Source organism: Simochromis diagramma, unplaced genomic scaffold (assembly GCF_900408965.1).
Source record: "Simochromis diagramma unplaced genomic scaffold, fSimDia1.1 OVJJ01000097.1, whole genome shotgun sequence".
Taxonomy (NCBI): Eukaryota; Metazoa; Chordata; class Actinopteri; order Cichliformes; family Cichlidae; genus Simochromis; species Simochromis diagramma.
The window spans coordinates 1,154,580-1,177,888 of record NW_024387319.1 but is presented as its reverse complement, the minus strand read 5'-3'; the positions used below and the strand labels follow the sequence as shown (position 1 = coordinate 1,177,888).

Below are 23,309 nucleotides of genomic sequence, written 5' to 3'. Positions count from 1 at the left end.
GTTAAAGTTGAACATTTTAACATGAGAGGCTGGTGGAACTCCATTAGAGGAACTGGAGTTTTTGTCACTTCAGTCATTATTGCCATTATCATTTAACAGATGTCTGATTTCCTGTTCCCACTGTGACTCGGATGCCTCAGATCAAACGTGAAGTTTGGGACAGACTTAGTTACAGCATCTTACGCCATCATGAAGCTTGAGACTGGTTCTTATATAGTGCTTTTCTACTCTTCTGAGCACTCAAAGCGCTTCACACAACTTGTGCATTCATCAATTCACACCCATTTGCACAAGTGCTTTCTATGTAACATTCACACACACTCATACTCAGATGGAGGTTAGTATCTTTGGGGTTAGTATCTTGCCCAATGACACGCAGACTAGGGAAGCCAGGAATCGAACCACCAACCTTCGATCAGTAGATGACCTGCTCTACCGCCTGAGCTACAGCCACCCCACAGCTAAAAATTGACGCCTCTGATGGAGTGCAAAACAAGAAACGATATGTCAATAAAAATCAGCACTAATAGTAAGAGTCCACATATTAATGATGATCATGATGATCGAGGCCATGAGTCTGTTAATATGTTAGAAACTTCATAAAATCCAGCTGTGAACATCTGTGGGAGGTTTACTGATAGGTCTGAGAGGGTGGTGAGTATGAAGTGCAGTTTCTTGTGTTACCTGTAGTTATCAGAGATATCTGTGCAAGGAGGAAATGATCAGTCATGAGGAAGTTTAGAGACGGCTGCTAGAAGAGCTCAAGTTTTAACGGGAGCAGCGTGAAGAGGCAATCTCAGGAATGGGAGTCGGGGTGAGACCCTGGAACCTCGAGTGATTTACAGGTTACACAAACTTTTATCTCTTTTAGAAGTCAAACTGCAAACAGCAGCTTTGTGCTACCTAACAGCACCCAGTGTGTTTTACTTAGTTTTACTGCCAAAAGTCGGTTTCATTTATATTTCTGTAGTTGAGTGAAAATCTTACTTCGGTAAAGAAACGTGTTTGTGAAAGAAATGAGGATGAGCACCTTATATTCTAACAAGAAAAAAGGGAGACTCATGAATGTTTCCAACAAACATGCTAATAAAAGATCAGCTGTAATTGTTAAACAGCTGAAAAAGTCATATTTAGTGTAATAATTTTGCAGTGATAACCACATCCCTCTGTTCATGAGGACAGACACAGAGAAGATCAAACACACTCACAGAGTGATGCATGCCTGCAGTACATGCAAGGACAAATAGCTTTCTATTTCTGTGTCTGTATCTCTTATTTCAGCCTGTTGTTCTCTCTTTATTGATTCACTTCTGCTCCGTTCACATTCATATTCGTATTTTCACAGCTGTCAGTCATAAACCAAACTCCTGAAGCTGTTTACAAAATGTTTTTCCATGTTGTCGTGTTCCTGTGTGAACGATGATGCAGCAAGTTAAAAACACAGACTTCCATCAGAAAGAAAGAAGAGTGCGGGTTAGTCTGATACTCGACAGCTGCAGCCTGAGACACTGACGCATGTTTCCTTTAATTTCAGTTTAACACAACAAACCTGCAGCTGAGCTGATAAAAAATACAGCGATAAAAAGTGACGATAAAGAGCATGCAAACAAGACACGCTAATGACTCAGATGGTTAGATGATGCTCAAGACAACCAGAGGTTCAGACAGACAGAGAGGAAAGGAGGGGCGGAGGAAGGAAGGAAGAGAAGTACAGAAAGGGGGGTGGAAGGTAAAGAGGGGAGATGAAGGGTTACAAGAAAGGAAGTGAAGGATGGAGGAGGGATAGGAGGGAGGGAGAGTGAAGGAAGAAAGAAGGAAGGAAGGAAAAGGTTAGGTTTAGGGCTTGAATACATGGCTGGAACGTGTATTAACACGGGACCGTCATTCCACTGGGATTCTTCCATAACCCAGCACGTACCATAAGAACGCGAAAGGTGACCTCAGGAACGCTACAGGACGTGACAAAACGTGGGTATGCTGTGCCCGGGGAGTGAGAACGGCCCGAGGAAGGACAGGAGGGAGGGAGAGTGAAGGAAGGAAGGAAGGAAGGAAGGAAAAGAGTGGCGATGAAGGGTTACAAATAAGGAAGGGAAGGATGGAGCAAGGAAAAGTGGAAACGTTTAAGCAAAGAAGGGAGGGAGGGAGATGAAAAGATGGGAAGAGAAGGAAGCAAAGAAGGGAGGAGAGGTTGGGCTGTAATCAAGGAAGCAAGTGAGGGGGAAAGAGTAAGAGAAGGAAGTAGAGGTGAGAAGAAGGAAGGAGGCAAGAAAGGAAAGGAGGAGAGATGAGGAAGGAAAAGGGAATGAAAGGAAGGAGTGGAGGGAGGAAGAAAGGAAAGGGAAAACGAATGAAAAAGGGGAGTAAGGGGAGGAGGAATAGGAGGGAGGGAGAGTGAATGATGGAAGGAAGGAAAAGAGGTGCGATGAAGGGTTACAAATAAGGAAGGGAAGGATGGAGCAAGGGGAAGTGGAAATGTGGAAGCAAATAAGGGAGGGAGGGAGATGAAAAGATTGGAAGAGAAGGAAGCAAAGACGGGTAGGGGAGGGAAGCAAGGGAGTAAGGGAGAGAAAAAAGAAGGGAGAAGGAAAGAAGAAAGGGAGAAAGAAGGACAGAAGAGAAGGCAGCAGGGAGGGAAAAAAGAGAAAAAGAAAAGAGGGGAGACGAAGCAAGCAAGGAAGGAGAGATTTGGTTGAAAGGAAGGAAAGGATGGGGAAAGGAGGAGACAATGAAGAGGAGATGGAAGAATGAAGCAAGCAAGGAAGGAAGGGAGGGGAGATAACGGTAAGGTAGGGAGGGAGGAGAGGAGGATGGAAAGAAAGAAGGGATAAAGATAAGAAGAGAAAAGAGAAAATGAAGGACAGGAAAAGGGAGGGAGGAAAAACAGGAAATGAGGTAGAAGGAGTGAAGGAGCAAAGAATGAAAAATAGGACGGACAGAGAAAATTAAGAAAAGGTAGGACAAGAACTAAGGAATGGAGGAAGAGGAAAAGGAAGGAAGCATAGGAGATAATCAGAAAATAGACGAAATAAAGAAAATGCGGAAAAGATGGAAAGGAAGACTTAAAAGGAACCAACAAACAACAGAGGAAGTTATGATGGAAAGAAGGAAGGAAGATCGGACTACAGCTGCAGGGAGGGAAAAATGAAACACGAAAGGAAACAAGAGCACAAAGGGAGGAAGAAACCAATTAAGGACAAGAGGATGTGAAGAAATATAAAGGAAACAAGGACTGAAGGAAGGAAACAAGCCAAAGGAATCAGAAATGAGAAAAGAAAATGTGGCGTGTGTGTGCGTAAATGAATTTTAGCTTTGCGAGGCGTTGAATGGCTGCTTTTTAGTTCGGAGGGTCGAGTGCGGTCCTTTACCGTCTGATGGGGATTTGACGACACCTATAACAGCTTTATCTTCGATACGACCTTGACCAGAACATGAACTGATACCAGCGCTCCGTCATTGTGTGTTAATAACCACGGACACACTCAGAGGAGACACTTAACCGAGACAGTGGCGGGAACTAATATAGAAATTATGATATGATGTGATTGGTCTGCGCAAACACACCTATATTCAAGTACACGAAGCCTGTGTGCCTAATGTCACCAAAACCACTGATCGCCCATTACAGCCTCCTGTAATATCGCACGGCAGGAGCAGCCGTGAGCCGAGGCGGGACTCTGAGGTGTCTTGTGCAGAGTTTCCCACACACGCTTCACATGGGTGGGCCAGGCTGGATTTATTAACAGCTGCCAGAGTACATTTGGTGATTCACCAAAGCATTTCCCTTTTTATCTCTCTGACAGAACAGCACCTCATTTGTGATCCTCTGGCTCTTATTTTGAAAGTTCATTTCCTGCTATCAAGCCAGTACTACCTGTTTCCTGTCATAGCAGTCCTTAATATCTTTCAGCTGCTTTTTCCAAGGAGTCTCTCATACCGTGGTAAATATAACTCCGACTCCCACCCCATCATAGCACTGAGGGCCGCACTATCGGTTGGAGCAATGTGCGGAGCATCGACCTCCATCTCCAGCTGCGGACTCCACAGTAGTGGAGTTATATTTGTGCTAGTATTAGAAGGAAGCAAGAAGGGAGGTAAAGCAGTGTTAAGGAAAGAAACAGGAATGACAGAAGTAATTAGAAAAGGAAGGGAGAAAGATGAATGGATGGAGTATAAATGCAGGGAGGAATAAATAAGAAGAGAGACAATGAGCCAACAAAGGAAAGAAGAATAAGAAAGGGAAAGAGAAAAACAGGGAAAGCTAAATAATGAATGGATGGATTAAAGGAAGAAACAAATTAGAAAACACAAGGGAGGATAGGAGAGGAAAGAAGGGAAGTAACGATAGAAGGTTATGGATAGATAAAGTATGGATGGAAGGAAGAAAAAGGGGAAGAATGACAGTTTAAGGTTGATAGATGAAAATATTTAAGGAATGGAAGAGGATACAAAAAGAGAAAAACAAGGACAGATGAAGGAGGAAGGATAAAAAGGGGAAAAGGAAGGTAGGAGACAGGATGATGGAAAGATAGAGGGAGGATGAAAGAAGAATAAGAAAGAATGAAAGAATAAGAAAAAAGGAAGCGGTAAGATGAGGAAACAGGAGTGAAGGTAAGAAGGGAGGGCAAATAAGCAGTTAAGAAATCGTGGCAGAGGCAGCAGTGATGGAGGAGACAAGGAAGGATGAAAATGGTTCTGGTGCACATTTTGTAAGTAATGTTTGAGTCAGGGGTTTGAAACGGTTTAGGCCGGCCTTCTTTGATTCTGAAAGGATTAAGCACCCTGTGTGAACACTGCAGACGACCGTGAAGAGCGACAGGTAACAAACAGCAGGGCGGACTTGATGCTAACACGTCGAGAGCTCTGTGCCGGCCAGCGCACAGCTTCTATGATGAAGTCATCGGCGTCCGAGCCGGCGAGGCCGGAGGACTTGCTAAACTAATGAGTCAGGTTGGCTCAGTGTGGAGGCGAGGGCCAGGACTGTCTGCAGCCCAAGCAACAACAAAGCACAATGAACCAACTACTGGCAGTCAGGGACAATCAGTCAACCCCACCGAGAAACAGAAAAGCACCTTCAGCAGCAGACTGATCCAACTCCCTCTGACGGGCGGGACGCAGGAAGCCAATTTAGGGCCAAACTGTCTGATAGAAGAGAATAGAAGAGAGAGCAGAGCCCCGTTTTTTAAAAAGACAAGATCACAGCTCTCCGGATCAGAAACTGGAGGAAGTGGAGTTTATATAATAATCCATTTGCAGGCCGACGGTGTTGCATTCACAGGTCGCTGTGGAAAGACTGAGCACATTTGTTGTGTTCTTTGCAGACCGGACTCACAGTTTAGCTCGGATTCAATGTTTTCCAAACAGCCTCTTTACCTGCGTTGCTGGATCATCGTTGTTTAGAGAAGCAAAAGTTTTGACTGTTTTATTTTTAGTTGAATGTGAGACAATCTGAGAAATGAGGATTTTTCTTTAAGCACATAATATTGTTTACATCAGTTTTTACTGTTTGACCAGCAGAAACTAGTTTTACATCCATTGTTTAGCTCCTCCTGTCTGTTGCTTCCAGGAGCTAGCAGCACTTTGAGATTTTTTCCTTCCTGCTTTAATACAGAAAAGTCTGCAGAGGCTCCACATTGTACTTTATTAGCCAAAGCACGTAGCAACTGAATCCCTAGGACACAAGCCAACATCACAATGGCCAGCAGTGTGATATGTGATACATAAATGTAGCACTTAATTCATTAAAAAAGGTCCTGCATGAATGTAATTTTCAGGAGACAGGGTTCCACAAATGGCCTGAAATATGAAAATATGAAAGGGCGCAAAATCAAAAGCACAGTTTATGTTATGATGGCGACACCACCGAGCCGAGGGGCGTGCGTCTGAAGCGCAAACACTGCAGCTTTGTGGAAGGTGGATTTTAAGTGTGTGTAGAGGTGTGAGGGACTGTCATCCAACACGCAGCTCTGACATGACACACGGAAGCGGCCGCATGTCAGGGTCACCCCCCTCATCTTTACCACCCACCCCAAATGGTCCCAGTGGTCCTCTGCCAGCTTGGCTTGGCGTTCTGCCCAACGTCAGTGAATCATTCCCTGTGCCGGGCAGCAGCTCCGCTGCGATCGCAGCAGCGGCACGGTGACAAAATGCGTTTCCTCCTCTCAGGCTAATTGAATTGAAGGTGCTGCATATTCACTGCTGCTGCTCCTGGACGGCGGCGTCCTCTCAGCAGAGGTTTTTCTGTGGGAGTTTTCGCTCTCCATCACCGAGCTGTGACAGGACGCTCTGCTTTCAGAGCCGAGCCAACAGAGCTGATGGGATTGGTCCTGAGTGCTGCCACACGTGCTCTGAGCTGCTCTCCTTCAGCCTCGTCTGTGCTGTATGGAGGGTGTGTTAAGACAAAAATACAAAAACAGAGTCAAAATTGTAGTTAACCTGCAAGGGAAGACCCGGAGAAGCATCCTGAAGTGATACAAATTCAGCCAGTGTCCATTTGTTCTGAGTTACTTTAACTTTGTCCCTTTTTTATGAATTAGAAACACAACATTAGCACTGTGGCTGTTTAGGTGTGTTTAAAGCAGGATTCCTGCCAATCAAACATCACAGAAACGTGATTAATGGTGTAAACTGATGAAGGCATTTATACCATTAAATGTAGAAGCACAAATGACTTGATCTTTTTATGTTCTTCTTCTAAAAATACTAAAATATTTTGGCATACATTCAGCTTCTTGTTAAAAATGACAGTAAGTCATCCCTGCAGTTTATTACTGAATGAGGAATTCAGTAGTGAGAGAGAAGTATGTGAGGGTGGTGCAGGACATGGTGAGGTGTGCAGTTGGAGGGACAAATGGATTCAAAGTGGAGGCGGGGTTACATCAGGGATCTGCTCTGAGCCTCTTCTTGTCTGCAGTGGTGATGGACAGGCTGACAGATGAGGTCAGGCAGGAGTCTATATGGACTTTTACGGACTCGTTTGCAGACGACACTGTGATCTGAAGTGAGAGTAGGGAGCAGGTGGAGGAGGTGGAGGTATGGGCTGGAAAGAAAAGGAGAAACAGTGTGGAGGGCTACAACAAAAGACACCAACAATGTTCTGGAGGATGAGAACGATCTGGTCCTCGCTATCCATCTCACTGAAGATCAAGCAAGACATGCTTCCCTGCGAGAGGAAACCCGTTAAGTGTTTGGAACAAAACACCAGCTGGGACCAGGACCTCTGCCAAACTCTGGAAAGGTTGGAGAGCGTTGTTGTCTGATGTGACATCCAGGAGGCCGGGATCATTTTGTCTTTTTTCTCCATAAATCCTGGAATGTGGTGACAACATCATAATAAATTATTCTTTGAACTAACATTAACAGTGATGTTGTACAAACTGATATCCTGACAGCTCCGGTTTGAAAACACTTAAGAAACACTTACAGACTTTAGTACTTCCCAGGAGGGAGGTTAGCCCGTTTCTGTCCAAGCGACGGAGCGTCCGGACAAGGTGAAGCCGCTCTGCACTGGAGTAGCTTCATGTTAGTTAGCAGAAGATGAAGCTTCACTTCCAGGTGAATTCCTGCAGAGTTTGCTCGGCTGCTCCCAGTTGGAGTTTGCATGCAATGTTTATAAACTGACAAAGCTGAGAATAAGCAGCACCGACACGACGGTGAGCCCGAATCCAGACGCACACTTGCAGTCTAAACTCAGCCTTCACCCTCCTAAATAATCTGTCCATGAATGCTTCATAATCTCCATCCACTGTTTGTTCACAGCGCGGGAGTCCGTGTAGTTTTGTTACTAACGAGCCTCCGTACTCCGGCAGCAGGAGTGCACCCCTCGAAATGAGCGCGTCTCCGGCCACAATAACATCTCAGTCTGAGTATTTAATTTATGTTTCTGTAAAGAACAGACATCTTTTTGTTTTGGTGTTTTAGTTTGACCTTATTCCACAAACAGGCTTCAGACAGGATGTGGAGACGCTGCACAGACACAGAGTTTGTAGCTTGCCAGAGGTTGGAAGAAACGCTCGAAGGAGAAAAGAGCAAACCAAGCGTGCGGCCTTTCTACACACACACACACACACACACACACACACACACACACACACACACACACACACACACACACACACACACACACAGCAGGGGGCGCACAGAGACACATACTGTATCTGATGAATAGCTGAAATGGTATGGAAATAAAGGAGGACAGAATATGCATTCACCTAAGCCCAGTGAATACAGACACACACACACACACAGACACACACACACACACAGAGACACACACACACACACACACACACACACACACACACACACACACACACACACACGCACACACACAGAGACACACACACACACACACACACACACGCACACACACAGAGACACACACACACACACACACACACACACACACGCACACACACAGAGACACACACACACACACACGCACACACACAGAGACACACACACACACACACACACACACACACACGCACACACACAGAGACACACACACACACACGGCTGATGAATGCCTGAGAAATGGAAATAAGGAGGAGAAACTCACTAAAGGAGCATTCTGTTGTTTTCAGCCGACTCTGCACGTCACTGTGTCTTTAACAGACTTGTGTGATGTCATAGAACAGCACAGGTGTGTGTCTTCATGCAGCAGGCGTGACCGAATGTGTCCCTCACCTTTTTATGAAAAAACGAGCTTCACCATGCAGAACATTTTCTTTGATCTTGTTGGTTTCTTGTCCTGTGTTTGAGTGTTGGAGCTGGATGCGGTGCTCAAACTTACGAAAGAAATTTGAAAACTGCTTCTTAACACGACAGGTCAACATGTTTTACTTTGCTTTATTTATTCATTGTCTTTGGTTTCCTGTCACAAACGACTTCAGCCGTGCTGTTTGGATGAGTGCTTCTCGGGAAAGCTGCCGTCTGCAGGGCCACGGTTTAAAGAGCTCACATTCGCTGCTAAAACTGTGTGTGTGACGTGTTTAGGGGACGTCTGTAAACTGTAGATAAAAAACCAAAACGGTGTCCTGCAGTAGTGTGTAAAAATAACCTTAGAAACTCACTTTGGAGATGAGACTAGTGACCATTACTGAAATAAAATCAAGCAAGTCGACTTAAATATTCTTGAATGAAATAAAGAATATCATCATCATCAGTACACAACATTTTTAATCATTGTTCATTATTATTGCTTTGTTCCACAGTAACAGTGGAGCTATGATTGTGTTGTTAAAGGTCGTCCCTTTAACCCCGGGCCCTCCACATCCACATACACTACAGTGCTAACTTAACTCTAAGGGTTCTCCACTTTATTTACTAGTCTGATGTCCGTCAGTGAACAGGCCACAGCTGGACAGATATCATTTTCTTCATGCATGTGTCATTTTTAAGCTTTGCAGTTTTCTGTAGCAGCAGCAGGTTTTCCTTGTCAGGAACGACTGAAAACACACGGACTAAATACACACAGGAGACTAATGAGGGAAGTGGGAACACACGGGGAAACAGCTGAACACATGAACATAACGACGTCACGAGAGGTGGAGTAAAACTAAAAACATTAAACATAGGAACACAGGACCCCTTCAAAATAAAACAGGAAACATAATGAGACGCAGACATGAAACACATGAAGGGCTTAACAGGGGTTGGAAGACACAAGGGGAATCGAATAACAAATGAACTAGAAAAACTAATGAGCTTAACCATATACTATAAACATCAAAATAAACTAAAACTCAAAACACTTGGTCATGAGACCCAGGGTCGTGGCACTGTGGCTGCTGTTTCAATAAGTGTGTTCATTTCAGTTCCACCTCAAGAAGCTTCAAATAGCTTCATGTTGTAAAGGGAAGCCTCTCCAATATTAAAGAGAACCCTTAAAATCAAATGATTCTCTGCAGTATGAACTTGGCGACAGTGTGGAGGAAGAACTCCCTTTTAACAGGAAAAAACTCAAACCAGCTGAACCACTTGAATAAGCTGGTTGGTTGGTGAGATGGAAGATGGCACATGACCTGATGCGTCCCGCTCATTCAGCAGGAAGGATTTTAAATTTAATGGTGTTGGATCATCTGAAGCTCACTTTTTCAGTTTCTTCATTCAGTTTCTTCTTCATTGATTATTTGCTGTGTGTAGTAATAGTTTCACTGTTTATTTTGAATAATTTTACAGCACCACTGACATCGTTTCAGTCACTATTTTCGGTGATTTACCCTGAGAATGTGCCATCATGCTCATCCCCAGGTCTTCACCACAGACTCTGAGGTAACAAGACGTGATCAGGCAGCTGCTAGGGTTTGGATTATTTATCTGAAATATTATTTTTGGAACAAAAAGGAGATACAGTGAGTTTAAGGACATCAAAGTTGACTAACAGCAACCTATCTGATCTGAATTTACTAGCAGTAAATGTAGTTAATGGTGTCTGTGATTGTTTCAGAAAAGGATCTACTCAAATGAAGCGACTTTCCAATTTAAGATTGTTCATAAAGCCTCTGCTTTGCATTTATAATTATTTATAATGGTCTGATTGATGAATATGTAGGAAATGAACTGGAGGTGTTTTGTAGCTGCAGGTTTATTAACCAATGTTTCAGCCCTAATGTAAAAGTTGTGAAGCTTGTTTGCATGTTTGTGCTTGAATGTGACTTTCCTCGTGCATATTTGCATGCGCGTGTGTGTGTGTGTGTGTGTGTGTGTGTGTGTCCTTCCTGAGGGCGACGCTTGTTTGGTTGTCTGTGTTGGCGTGGTGACCCAGAAATTCATCCAATCTCCCCCGTCTTCCTGTTTCATAACATCTTCACTTTTGGTGTCTGTAGTAAAAAAAACTCTGCTGTTGTTTCATGTTGTGCAGAATTAAAGCCTCAGATTGTTCTTGAGCAAGGCAGCCGAATGCTAATGGGCAGTCCTCAGTCTAGCTTCAGAGGTGAAACAGCTTGTTGCTGTGGTTGTACTCTCCAAGTTACTTTGTGGTTTTTGGCTCACAGAGGTTTAAATGTCTGGTGATAATACTGACACTTAAAATAAGGATACAAAAACTGACTTTAAAGGGAAGCGTTTTTGTTATTTTCACGTTCTATGTGCACATATATTTAGCAATTTTCTAGACTTACTGACTTTGCAGAGGAGGATGACTTTTAATCGTTGAAGGAAACCCACCAACACAGCCCAGCTGTCCCCAGTAGGAAATATGTTAATTATTATTAGCATAAGAAAAGCGATCTTTGTTGCGTTATTCACCTCTTAAGTTGATAACATTTCTAGATCCAAATGCTCCTTTCTTTTCCAAAAGCAACAAAACTCTGTGGCACCACTGACAGTTAAAAAAAAAAATCATGATTGCAATAAAGTTTAACATCAAGGCATCCATGAAAAAGAGTATTTACGAAGGTGGTCAGATAGCTAGTCTCAATCTAAAGATGATGTTCCAAATTCTGACTGATGATTCCTAAAAAAACACTCAAACATGCAGAACTCAGGAGACTGAAAGCCTTTACCAACCCTCCAAACAACAGTATAGTCAGCATAGGCAGTGGTAAAGTCAGACTGGTTGACATATAATGTGCTATCAGGTTCCATGATGTAAAATACTGAAAACCAACCAAATTGAAGCCAAAATAACGTCAGAGATTATCCAACCATAGGACGAGATTAGTCCTTAACACGTTGGTGCACGATTTCTTGCTACGAAAAAGTCCTGACTTTAAGGTTAAGGTCCGCACTGCAGCGTGCTAACAGGATGAGAGCCTCATCCAACACACGGCCGACACGTCATCACTTATTAAGGGGATTGCAGCATGCAGTATCGGCATTAAGCATTAGTTGGTTCAGCATTTCCTGAAACCTAAAGGTCTTGCTGTAGTGAGGAGCTGCAAAAGAATTAGTAGTAAACAACAATGCAAAGACACAATGAGCAGGGAACATAATTAAAAGCACGAAACACAGTTGAAGCTCTGCAGAGCAACGGATCTGTAATCATCTGTTCAGCCATTTGAAGTTTGTAGCAGTTCATTGTGGTTTAGCCTGAAGCTGCTGGAAGCAGTATGGAGGCTGATTAGTGTCTGAAAGAAGGGTAACATTAAATATATGACTCTGTCTGACTCTGAAGAAATATTTTCAGGTGATGCCAATTAGAGCATTCTTTGAGAGAAGTGCCTGGAAAAATGGCCAGAAGCCTTGAAAGATCAGAAGATCAGCTTGTAGGACTTTTACTGTGTTGGCTCATCTGTGTCTCAGGCCCGTGCGCCCTGCATCTTTTTCCAGAACGTGAAAGGACATGGGAGGAGGTAGTAAAGGAAAACAGACAGAAGGGAAAGGGTATAGGCAGGTCCACGACTATGAAGAAGTCAAACAGGAAGTTGTTAAAGAAAAGACAATGGTAAAAAAAGGTGTAAGAGGGTGCTGAAATATATGAGACGACAAAATAGAAATCAAAGAGTAAAGAACATTATAATGCATTTAAATGTCAGACGGAAGCGGTATTTGGTCTTTGCTTCTTAGGCACCATTACTAAAATGTACTAAAAGTCAAGTGTGACCAGTCACTGTGTTGTAATGGTTCCCCTGGCTGGTAATTTCAGAGCTGAATGTTCCTCTGATTATAAATTAGGTACAATAAATGTAGGAGTTTGTCAGAAGGTTGCTGGAAACAATCTTGTGGTCTTAAAAGGTCCTCAGAAAGCTGTGTGACTCAGGGAGCGGAACATTTTAGGCCTCTTTGATGTAATTTAGAGTTATGAATCATTCATAAAACACATGCGTCTGACAGCTTTCATTCACAACGTGGTTAAAATTAGGAGCTGACAGTGAGGTGTCCGAGATAAGATTACAGGCTGAATGCAGTGAGATTGTAGGCATGCATCGTGTTTTTTCAGACACGATTCAGACTGTAGACATTTAATCTGGCCCTGGCAGCATTTACCTTATTTAATGTGTATGTATTTTCTGTTCCAGTAGTGGATGCTCATATCAAACATGGCCAGAATTTTAAATATTGAGGTCAATGTATAGTGAACCAAGAACTCGGCGGTCATCCTTCTCTAACTGCTCAGTTTAGAGCAGCTATTTCTTCTAATGGAGCTGATGGCGTAGAAAGAGGGTATCTCCCATACTGTTATCTCAGGCAAATAAGCCCCCACAGCCTGCTGGTCAAAGAGAGAGGAGCTAAAGTGAAATCCATCCATCTTTTATGGCTGATCTGGAATTAGGCTGTAGAGGTAGCAAGTTAATTATACCATTCAAATCTTTTCTTCCCAAGATGTGTTTTATAATTCATCCTGATTGCAACATGATACACCAAGCAGTCAGCTGATCCCTCCATGAAACTCTTGGTCTACAACAGGACTTCCTTCCTCCAAGAGAAAGTTGCGAGGATATATCCTTATTAGATGTGTGGACACAATCATCAGGGCCTTTTTGGCATAAATTAGCTCCACTACAGCCGAATCACATTCTCGTTTTTTGGTCACTACTGTGAGCTAATGACCAGAACTGAGATCGACTTGCTCTTCGCCACATTGGTCTGGTAGACTTGTATTACTGCAGAGCTCCATCTTATCTCGCTTAGGTTAGGGTAGGCTTGAAGGTTAAGCCCTGTAAACAAAGACACTGATTTGCTTGTCCCACATTGCTTTAGCTGAGGGTTTATGGATGGTGGACACTCAAGCTGTTTGTATGCATGTATTTAACCTTTTAAAGCCGATCGGAGCAGACATGCTCCGTTTTGCGTAACTATTTTTAAATCCCTGTAGAACCGGAACCACATAAGCTAGTGCAATATTTTTTTTTTGCCTATGAAACCTGAGGAGTTGTACTTACATCTTATGCCATCAGCTTGTCCTAGGTCACGGTTTCCTTCCACGCATGGCTTTGCAAAAGCTGCATAAAAAGCGCTTGCAGGAACAAAAACATAATATTCCAGAAACATACTTTGCCGATCCGATCAGCTGTTCATAACACTTCCTACGTTGGAATAGACGTCAGCGCGAACGATCACATGTCCGCCATTACCTGCCCGAAACCGGAAGTGACGTCATTTTTGCAGAAAATGTAGTTTTTTACTTGTAGGCCTTAGAAGCCTATACTGGTGTTTTTATAAGTCATGTTTGACTTTATGCTTTTCTGAATAGTTTCTGGGATGCTTAGTTAAAATAGTTTATTTTGATGCACATGTTGTTTTCTTTGCAAATTTGCATCATAAGACTGTTTTTCTTTTCCTGCAGTATATAAAAATTGGTGTATCTCAAAAATAAAACTATGAAGACACTCAAAATAAATTTCCTGTTGTTGTAAACTATTTTTTGCAACTTTTTAAAGTTAAAGTTAAATTTAAAGTTTTGAGGGATAAACCTCTTAAATTTTTCCAAGTAGAAATATATGTAAAAAAAAACAAAAACAAAAACGATTTTCAATGTTTTTTGTAGTTTATTGCACTTTTTTGCAATTTATGTCGTTATTATGGACTTAATGCATACATATTATTAAAATGTGGGCTATAACAGTTGTATTGATGTATAGCAACTTGAAATGCTCCCTAAAGCTCTGGCGGCCTTGGTTCTATGGTAGGTCTTAAAGGGTTAAGGTTGTGGCTTGTGTGGGTTAAGGTTCTTCATGGAGTTACTGGCTGCCAATTCCTGTGGTCCGGTCAACAGTATTCCTCTAACTTTGAAATGCATCACTGTTTTCCTGTAAACATTCAAGGACAATGAATATGAGTGTTAGGTTTAGAAAAAGCTGGTTTGGGTTTCCATTGTAGCGTGTCCCTGCTTTGTCTGTACAACAAGGCTCCTGCAGACACAAAAGTTACTTCTTATACAAACAGATTTCTTACAAATTCCTGCTGACTGTGACGAATAAAAAGGATTCAATTGCCTCCATGAACATGAGACAACTTTGGGACCTTTTTCGTGATGATTTCTGGTTTTCTTGTGAGACCAGTTTTGAGAAGAAAAACTTAAGATTTATTTGCTTTTCCAGCCTTTTTGTCATCTTTCAGTGTCGCTGATCTTTCCTAACTCAACTTGGGGAATTTTATTGTTTCAGCTGGGAGGGCCAACAAATCTCATGATGCCAATAAACGTGTACGTGACCAAGTGATGGAGTCAAATGGAAACCAGGACCAAGCAGCTCATCGGGACCTACTGTAGTTGGGGCACGTGTGTGTGTGAGAGAGACTGAGTGGATGACAGCTTTTGATAAGAATGGAAAACAGAGCTAGATCTTCCTTTGATGTGGACACACACGTGAATGCACACACAGACACACACACAGACACACACACACTCTCTTCAGAAATCAGATTTGGGAGCTGTGAAGAATAAATGCATGAAGGGTTGAAAAACGAGGGCTGTCTAATCATTCAATTAGGATCCAAGGCAGATGGTCTGGACACACACACACACACACACACACACACACACACACACACACACACACACACACACACACACACACAGACCTGTTACACACTCACACTTTGTCAGTCTTGCTCTCTTGAAACTCTCAGTGTAATCCTATAGTCAGTCTCTCTCTTTCTCTCCTTCAGTGTAACCCTATACTCGATTGCCCCGTTTCCGAGTTTAATGAGACTATTGTTGGTCTGCACTTCATTATCTCAACTTCCCATAATTATCAGACTCTATACATGGAAACAAAACACCACACAAATAGCATGCTTTCTGAGTGTGTTTTCTTGTCTTTAGCTTCCTTTCAATATTAACTGCACCACAGTGACCTTCTTGCAGGAAACAGTCCTCTCCAACCTGCACATTAGTCCCTGGGCAGGCCTGGTGGACTCGTGCAGACTTCACTGCACTTGTTTCAGCTTACAACTAAACTATAAACAAGATGAATTTGATCTGTTTTATTAAACATACTTTTAATGGGTGTATGGCTGGAAAAAAAAGGAGGAGCAAATACAAATGTACACTTCAAATAAGTTGGTGAGGTGGATGAAGGGCGAAAAGAGAAACCCAAAGATTTCGTTTCACCAATCACATGGATGCTATTGCCTGAACAGACTCTTTTAAAAGCTCAAAAGAGCCAAAAAGAGTTTTCATGTTATATATTCCTGTTACACATTTTTCATCATTCAGTCCTACTTTATGTCTATTTCAAGGACTTTGTCTTCTTTGTTTTTTCCCTCTTTCCCCCCCTTTTTTTGCCTCACTGACTTTCTTCAGTCTAAATCTGATGTTTCTTTTCTCCGTTCTAATATGTTTTCCTCCCATAGGGGAGCTCAGTTATGGCAAAAATCATAAATGCTGGAGTTTGTCTGGGCGATAGGCCGAGACTTGTGGCGCGTCCCTTGGAAAGGGCAGCTGTGTGTGTGGGTGCAGATGTGTGCAATAAGACCTGTGTGGTAGCTACATGGAGCAGTCCTGATGATCTTGTTTTCATTAATCATTAACAGGCAGGATTGTAATAGAGATTAAAACCTGGCTCTGGCATCCTGTGTCCTTTGTTTGGGTCCTTTCCCCCTGTGACCAATAACAAGTAGAGGTTGGCAGACCTGCAGACTCCTCTGGATCAGAAAGGAGGATACTTATCTATATTTATGTAATGCCTCCTCCTTCGTTGACTGCGTAATAATATTTAGCTTTAATTATTTTACATTTACATACTGTAAAACATGCGTGGCTTCTTCTCTGCAGTGATGAAGGAATGAAATAACGTCCCTAAGAGCGCTGCTGCTTCTCAATCTAAAGTGTAAATTAGCTTCGTCTGTGTGCTGTCTGTGAGTTAATTGTTTAATGTGCTGCTGTCCTTGCTTGCCGTGAATGACTCCATCAGGGATCAATAAAGTATTTGATTGATTTATTGATTGATGGAGAGGGGATTGGACTCTGGCTTGCTTTCTTCTTCATTGAGGATTCGCCTCCATGCAGCCTGTTAATGAGGTCTGGTGCCTTTGTTCAGCCATCAGTTGGCGTGTTTGATAGAGCTGAGGTTGGCGCTCTGTGCAGACCAGTCCGGTTCTTCCACCCCAAACTGGGATTGTATCTTCATGGAAACAGGCCACCATCATGTAGAAAAGGAAAAATGAGCAGTGTGATTGTCTTACCTGGACTAAATATGTAAAACAGATCAAAATCGAAAATTGTGCTCCTGTTGACTCGGTGTTCCATGCAGTAGTGTCATCTGGTTATTTGTAAAACACCTTGTGCAGCTGTTGACATCGCAGAGGTGTCAGGCAGAGTGGGAGGGGGGGCAGGTGTGATTGAGCTTCATCAGGTTGGAGTCGATCGTGGAGAGTTTTTCAGGCTGATTGCTGCCCTTTCAAAGGGCCCGAGCGGCCGCTGAATGATGAGCGAGGTGAAGCTGGGGTTGTCCTGAGTGGCAGAACGCCGTCTCAGAGGACGTAATCATCCTGCGAGCGACGAGGCCGTTCAATCACAGCTCTGTCCCGATGCCCATAGACACTCCTGGCACTCAAATCAAACGCTCGTCAGCTCATGACTCGAGGATTCAAAATATACTCAACAAGTGTTTTCTATCATCAGTTTTGACCTAAAGAGGGAGGCCGCTTTTATTTGACTTCTTTACTAAAGCCTCTGCATCAGCACTGACGCATTTCGCAGCTCTATTACCATAAAATATGGAAGTTACAGCGTTATAGTCCTTAATTGTAATGTGCTCGGCAAGTTTATGCTTTGCAAATGTCACCAATGATTTTTTTTAAAGTGAAGCTGAAATGGACAGATGTGAAAATAAAATGACGTCAAAACTAAAGTGATTAATCCCAGAGTGGCAAACACAGTAAGCTGGATGTTGAGCATGCTCAGTGACTTCTTTACAAACAGCTGCTCTGAGATTCATAGTCGTTAACCCTTTAAAGCCGGTCGGAGCGGACATGCTCCATTTTGCGTAACTATTATTAGATCTCGGTAGCACTGCAACCACGTAAGCTAGCACAATAATTTTTTTTGCATATGAAACCGGAGGAGTTGTACTTGCATCTTATGTATTCAGCTTGTCCTCAGTCACGGTTTCCTTCCACATAAAGCTTTGCAAAAACTGCATACAAAGCGCTTGCAGCAACAAAAACATAATATTCCAGAAACACGATCAGCTGTTCATAACACTTCCTACGTTGGAATAGACGTCAGCGCGAACTATCGTATGTCCGCCATGACCTGCCCGAAACCGGAAGTGACGTCATTTTGCGGAAATGTCGTTTTTTACCATCAGGGCCTCATGAGCCTATACTGGTGTTTTTAAAAGTTATCTTTGACTTTCTAACTTTCTGTGTCGTTTCTGGGATGCTTAGGACTCATATTGCACTGCTGGAAATAGTTTATTTTGATGCATATGCTGCTTTTTTGCAAATTTGCAGTATAATATTTATTTTCGTTTTTCCTGCAGTGTATGAAAATTGGTGTATTTCAAAAATAAAACTATGAAGACACTTAATATAAATTTTAAGTGTCTAGTTTGTGCAACTTTTTTGTATTTACAGTTTTGAGGGATAAGCCTCTTAAATTTCTCTAACTACAAATATATGTTAAAAAAACAAAAACGATTTTCAATTTTTTTGTAGTTTATTGCACTTTTTTGCAATTTATGTAATTACTATGAACTTAATGCAGACATATTATTAAAATTTGGGCTATAATGGTTGTATTGGTGTATAGCAACTTGAAATGCTCCCAAAAATGGCTCCACAGCCTGTAAAAATATAATATAAGCTCTGGCGGACTTGGTTCTATGGTAGGTCTTAAAGGGTTAATATTGGGAAAAATTATGATTCATAACACAACACGAGGATGTTGTTCTGGTGGTCAGTCAGCTGTTTTTTTTCTGACTATATGTGAGACGTCAGCAGATTTTGGGTTTGTGATTTACTTTTCAATCTACAGATTTCATATTCTGGTTTAATTTCAGCACTCGCAGTAAAAGCTAAAAATAACAATCATCATAATAATCCTGCTGTAAAGTTGAAGCTGCCATGCTGCTTATAATTATTAAAACCATTAAAGCTTTTGTAAACTTTGGAGAGGACTCAACAATGAAATGTGTCAGAAATATCTGAAATACTTCGTGTGTCACCTCTACATTTTTGATGTTTGCAAACATGCACTGGTTTAAATTTTGTTAAGTTTAAACATAATCGTATACAGCACAACTGGATCGATTTATATTTTGATTTACTGAACTGCTACAATGCTTTGCATTTCTTTTTCCTGTGACTTGATGAACGAGTTTCCAGCAGCAGCAGCTCCGCTGGGTTTTGGTGACAGTGTGTTGAAGTGTGTTCTGTTTGATTCAGCAGGTTGTGGGATTAGATTAGATTACTATGTTCAAACTGGAAGTTTAAAGTAGGAAGTCATTTTTCATAGCTAACCTCTGTCCTCTGTGTGTGTGTGTGTGTGTGTGTGTGTGTGTGTGTGTGTGTGTGTGTGTGTGTGTGTGTGTGTGTGTGTGTGCAGCTGGTATACTGGGCCAGTCAGCAGCAGGATCAGGATGAGAAGATGGCTGGCTGTGTGTTTCCAATGGGACCAGAGAGCTTTCAGCGCTTCACGCCGGACTCCCTGGCGGCCATCGAGCAGCGCATCGCCCAGGAGGAGGCCCGACGCAACAAACACTACCAGGAGGTGCGTCAAAACAAACACACACACACACAGCTCACACAAGCACAACAAGATGCTGGAGGGTAAACGTGGAAATAAAGAAGTGAGCCGTTATAAGCAGACAGATGTGAGATATTTCAGATGTGGTTTGTGTGTCTGTGTGTGCGTCAGGACCTGGGTGACGTGGAGCTCCCCCGGCCCCGGCCCGATCTGGAGGCAGGAAAACAGCTGCCACGCATCTTCGCTGACATCCCATCTCATCTGGTGGGCGTTCCACTGGAAGACATCGACCCATACTACTTCAAAGACAAGAGGGTAGGTCACCCAGAGAGAAAGCGTGTGCGTGTTACTGGATGTACCTTCTCCGCTGTTGGAGAGGATCCCTGGAAGATTCTCTGAGGACCACAGGAGAGTTACCTAGTGTGTGTGTGTGTGTGTGTGTGTGTGTGTGTGCGTGTGCGTGTGTGTGTGTGTGTGTGTGTGTGTGTGTGTGTCCTGGATTGCTCACAAATCTGTTTACATGGTAATATTGTGGAGACTTAACCATGTAAATAGGACAAATCAGCTGACTTCAGACTTCATGTAACCAAAAATATTTAGTCAAAGCCGATCGATTCCACAAGGAAGCAGGTGGAAGCCATTTTTTATTCTTTTTTTTTAGTTATATTTGATAAGTTATCTGATTAATATCGTGGGTTGATGTGAGATACAAACCATCCCAGAAGTCCGTGCTTTGGTTTTGGTGAGTGGATTTCTATTATTTTTTAGTCTGCGATGGCGCAGACACTCTAGGACGATATCCTCCCTGTGATTGGGAAAAGTTGGTGATTTTTCAGTGATTGCATCGAATTTTTCCTGATTCTGGGACAGAAAAGCTCTCAGACAGATTGGCGAAGGTTTGGAAATAACTGCCGTCTAACAGACTAACATGTTTCAGTCGGTCGGAGTCAATCTGCACCGATGAGCACAACTCATCTGCAATGCATCTCTTTGAAATAGTTCTCGATTGGTTGGTTCTGGTTATTTTCTGAGCCCCTCAGGAGGAGGCTCAGAAAATAACCTCTGTCTCAGATCTGAAGTTCTGGTTGTGAGTAGCTAATATAAATTGTTTTTTGTATGTATATTTTAAGATTTTGCAACACATCGCACAGTTTTGTGATCTTTGCCAGTTTTTCACAGTTAAACATGGTTTTATCACAAACTGATTGCATGTATATTTGCCAACTTAACCCCCTTCAATCACAAACTGATGGAAACACACCGATAGCTGACCGACTTCATCCTGTTGCCACTTTATTGGCGTCTTGGTGAAAGTTGCTTTAAAGGATTTAAAAGTAATTTAGCTTAAACGTTTATTCCACATGGCTTTGATTATTTTGGTTTTTCTGCAGTTGCCAGCCACTGTTTTCTCTCTGTAGACGTAGCTGTAGCATTATTTAGCACTAATTAGCCAATATGCTTTTCTCTAGCTAAGACTGTTAGCATTGGCCACAGATCTCCAAACCAGACGGTGGCTCGTCCAGGTCTTATTCAGTCTTTGGGACTGACTAACTCCTGGAGCCAGCCTCCAGTAGAGCCTGCCAGGAACAATCTACATACTATTCTCAAAATGTATGTAAACTAAACTGCAAATCTACTGTTATAGAAAATACTACATGTATCAGATCTTATGGTTTGTTACATTTCAGAGAACTAAAATAATTTAAAGTAGATTAATCACTTCATTATTTACAGAAAGATTATACATGAAAAAATCTTAAAGCCATAGAGATGAACAGTTTACCCACCCTAAAACCACAAACCCAAGACACAGCACCCATATTATTTAGAAATAAATTCTAAGGAATAAAAATGGAGGCCTTGGCTCCCTGGTTCACTGCTTTAGTGCCTTTCTTTGGCAGCACAGTGCATTATTAATAAAATCTGTGTATTTATGTATTTTTCTGTCTGGTTCTCCTGCAGACGTTCATAGTCCTGAACAAAGGGAAGGCCATCTTCCGTTTCAGTGCCACATCCGCCCTCTACATCTTCAGCCCCTTCCACCCTATCCGGAGACTCGCCATCAAGATCCTCGTGCACTCATATCCTTAAGTACACAAACTCTGCTGCTACTGTCTGTACTTGCCTTATGATCTGCAGGGAAATGGCTGCGGGTGGGGGTCAGGGGTCAGTTACAGAGGAGCCTCCAGTACTTTCAGTGTGTGCTGAAGGATGCTGTGTGAGAGAAGCCAGGCCACCCTGACGGCAACAGAAGCAGTTGTTGTGGTTGTTGTTTTGCCTTCGTCTGTGCTTCACTGCGTCTCATTGTGACTGACGGGGCAGCGATATCTCGGATACTGTTTTATTTTGATCACAACCATCAACACGCAGTCCCGTATAAAGAGACCATCACGCAGTTTCACAAGTAAAGATTAGAGGGTTAGAAAAGCTTAGCTTCATTCTTATCAGAAAATATTCAAATTAAAATCAGAAAATATTCAAATTTATCAGAAAATAAATATTAATATAAACTAAAAGTCAAGTTTAAAGAGCAGGAGGGTCTAAGACAAGGTTGCATCATGGGAAATGTAGGCTCCAGGAGATTTGAACGTAATGTTTTAGTCTCTGCTGCTTTTCTTAAACAAAGTCCAGTCACACCACAAACAAACAAATAGATAAATTAGATAAGGATTTCAATGATTAATTGTTATATGTGAGTATTTATTGCTAGTATAGGATTTCAGGTTGTTGAGCAGTGTTAGTATTTGTCATTGTTTCCTTATTCTAGAGGTACGAGAACGCGTGAGCTGATCACAATAACAATCCCAGTCGCACTGATGATGATGATTATTCATTATGCTCCTGCTTTTTACAGGATTTGCTAGGGCAGTTATGTGAGCATTGACTGTACAGCAGTACATCTAAGGTCCTTAAAGATAAAAGACAGGGGACAGCTTCCTGGTGTTCGTTGAATGTGCTGATTGGTTGGCACCACAAAAAGTCAAGATCCTGTAAATCTACGTATACATACCGTGTATGCATGTGGGCCTGGCACACAGCCGGATTAATGATGCTGTATGTTAACTGAAGAGGTGTGAGATAAAGGTTTAAAGGTCCAGCTCTGTGCTGACAGGTGAACGTACACAAAGTCTGTGTGATGGGTGGCATGCTAACTGCTCAGCTTATGTTATGTTGAAGGATAGCAGAACTAATGCTAACACGCTTTCAGTGTAAATCAAAACTCATTATTCTGCATGCCTGCTGGAAACACATGAAACGTATTTAACAGTTCGATAAGTTCCTCTCTCTGGCCAGAAGAGGGCAGCTCCTCTGGAAACAGTCACTGTGAACACAACCGTACTACTCACTTGATTTTTCTCTCTTAGAAAATATTTAATGTCAGTAAAATACTCAAGTAAATGTACTCTGATTCCTAACGGTGCTATTCATGCTCTGGTGTAATGGTGTAGGGGATCATTTGGTGTGGCAGCACCAGCCAATCATATGTTTGAAAGGAGCGGAGGTTGGTGCGTGTGGTAGGTGGGGGACTGTGCCACCCCCATGGTGTGGTGTGGATACTTCCCTGACAGTAGAGTAAAGCTCACATTTGAATACTCCAGTTGTGTTAGTGAACGTATCTTGTTAATTAAGGCACTAAGGTTCTCATAGCTTTCAGAAATGTTCCATATTTCACTGTAATCAAAGTTGCGTACGATTAAAATATCTGTTAGCTTAACTCACAGATGTGTAAAGTTAA

General features: G+C 42.4%; 1 protein-coding gene across 1 annotated transcript in view; it reads left to right on the top strand.

The window, feature by feature from the left end:
- The window catches only part of LOC120717254 (sodium channel protein type 2 subunit alpha-like), a 218,048-nt gene that overhangs the window by 41,252 nt on the left and 153,487 nt on the right, over window positions 1–23,309 (top strand). Inside the window, exons 2-4 of the mRNA XM_040005166.1 lie at window positions 19,433–19,597; window positions 19,745–19,888; window positions 21,536–21,654. Coding sequence (XP_039861100.1) covers window positions 19,475–19,597; window positions 19,745–19,888; window positions 21,536–21,654 — 386 coding nt within the window. The 5' untranslated portion in view covers window positions 19,433–19,474. The remainder of the gene's footprint in view (window positions 1–19,432; window positions 19,598–19,744; window positions 19,889–21,535; window positions 21,655–23,309) is intronic.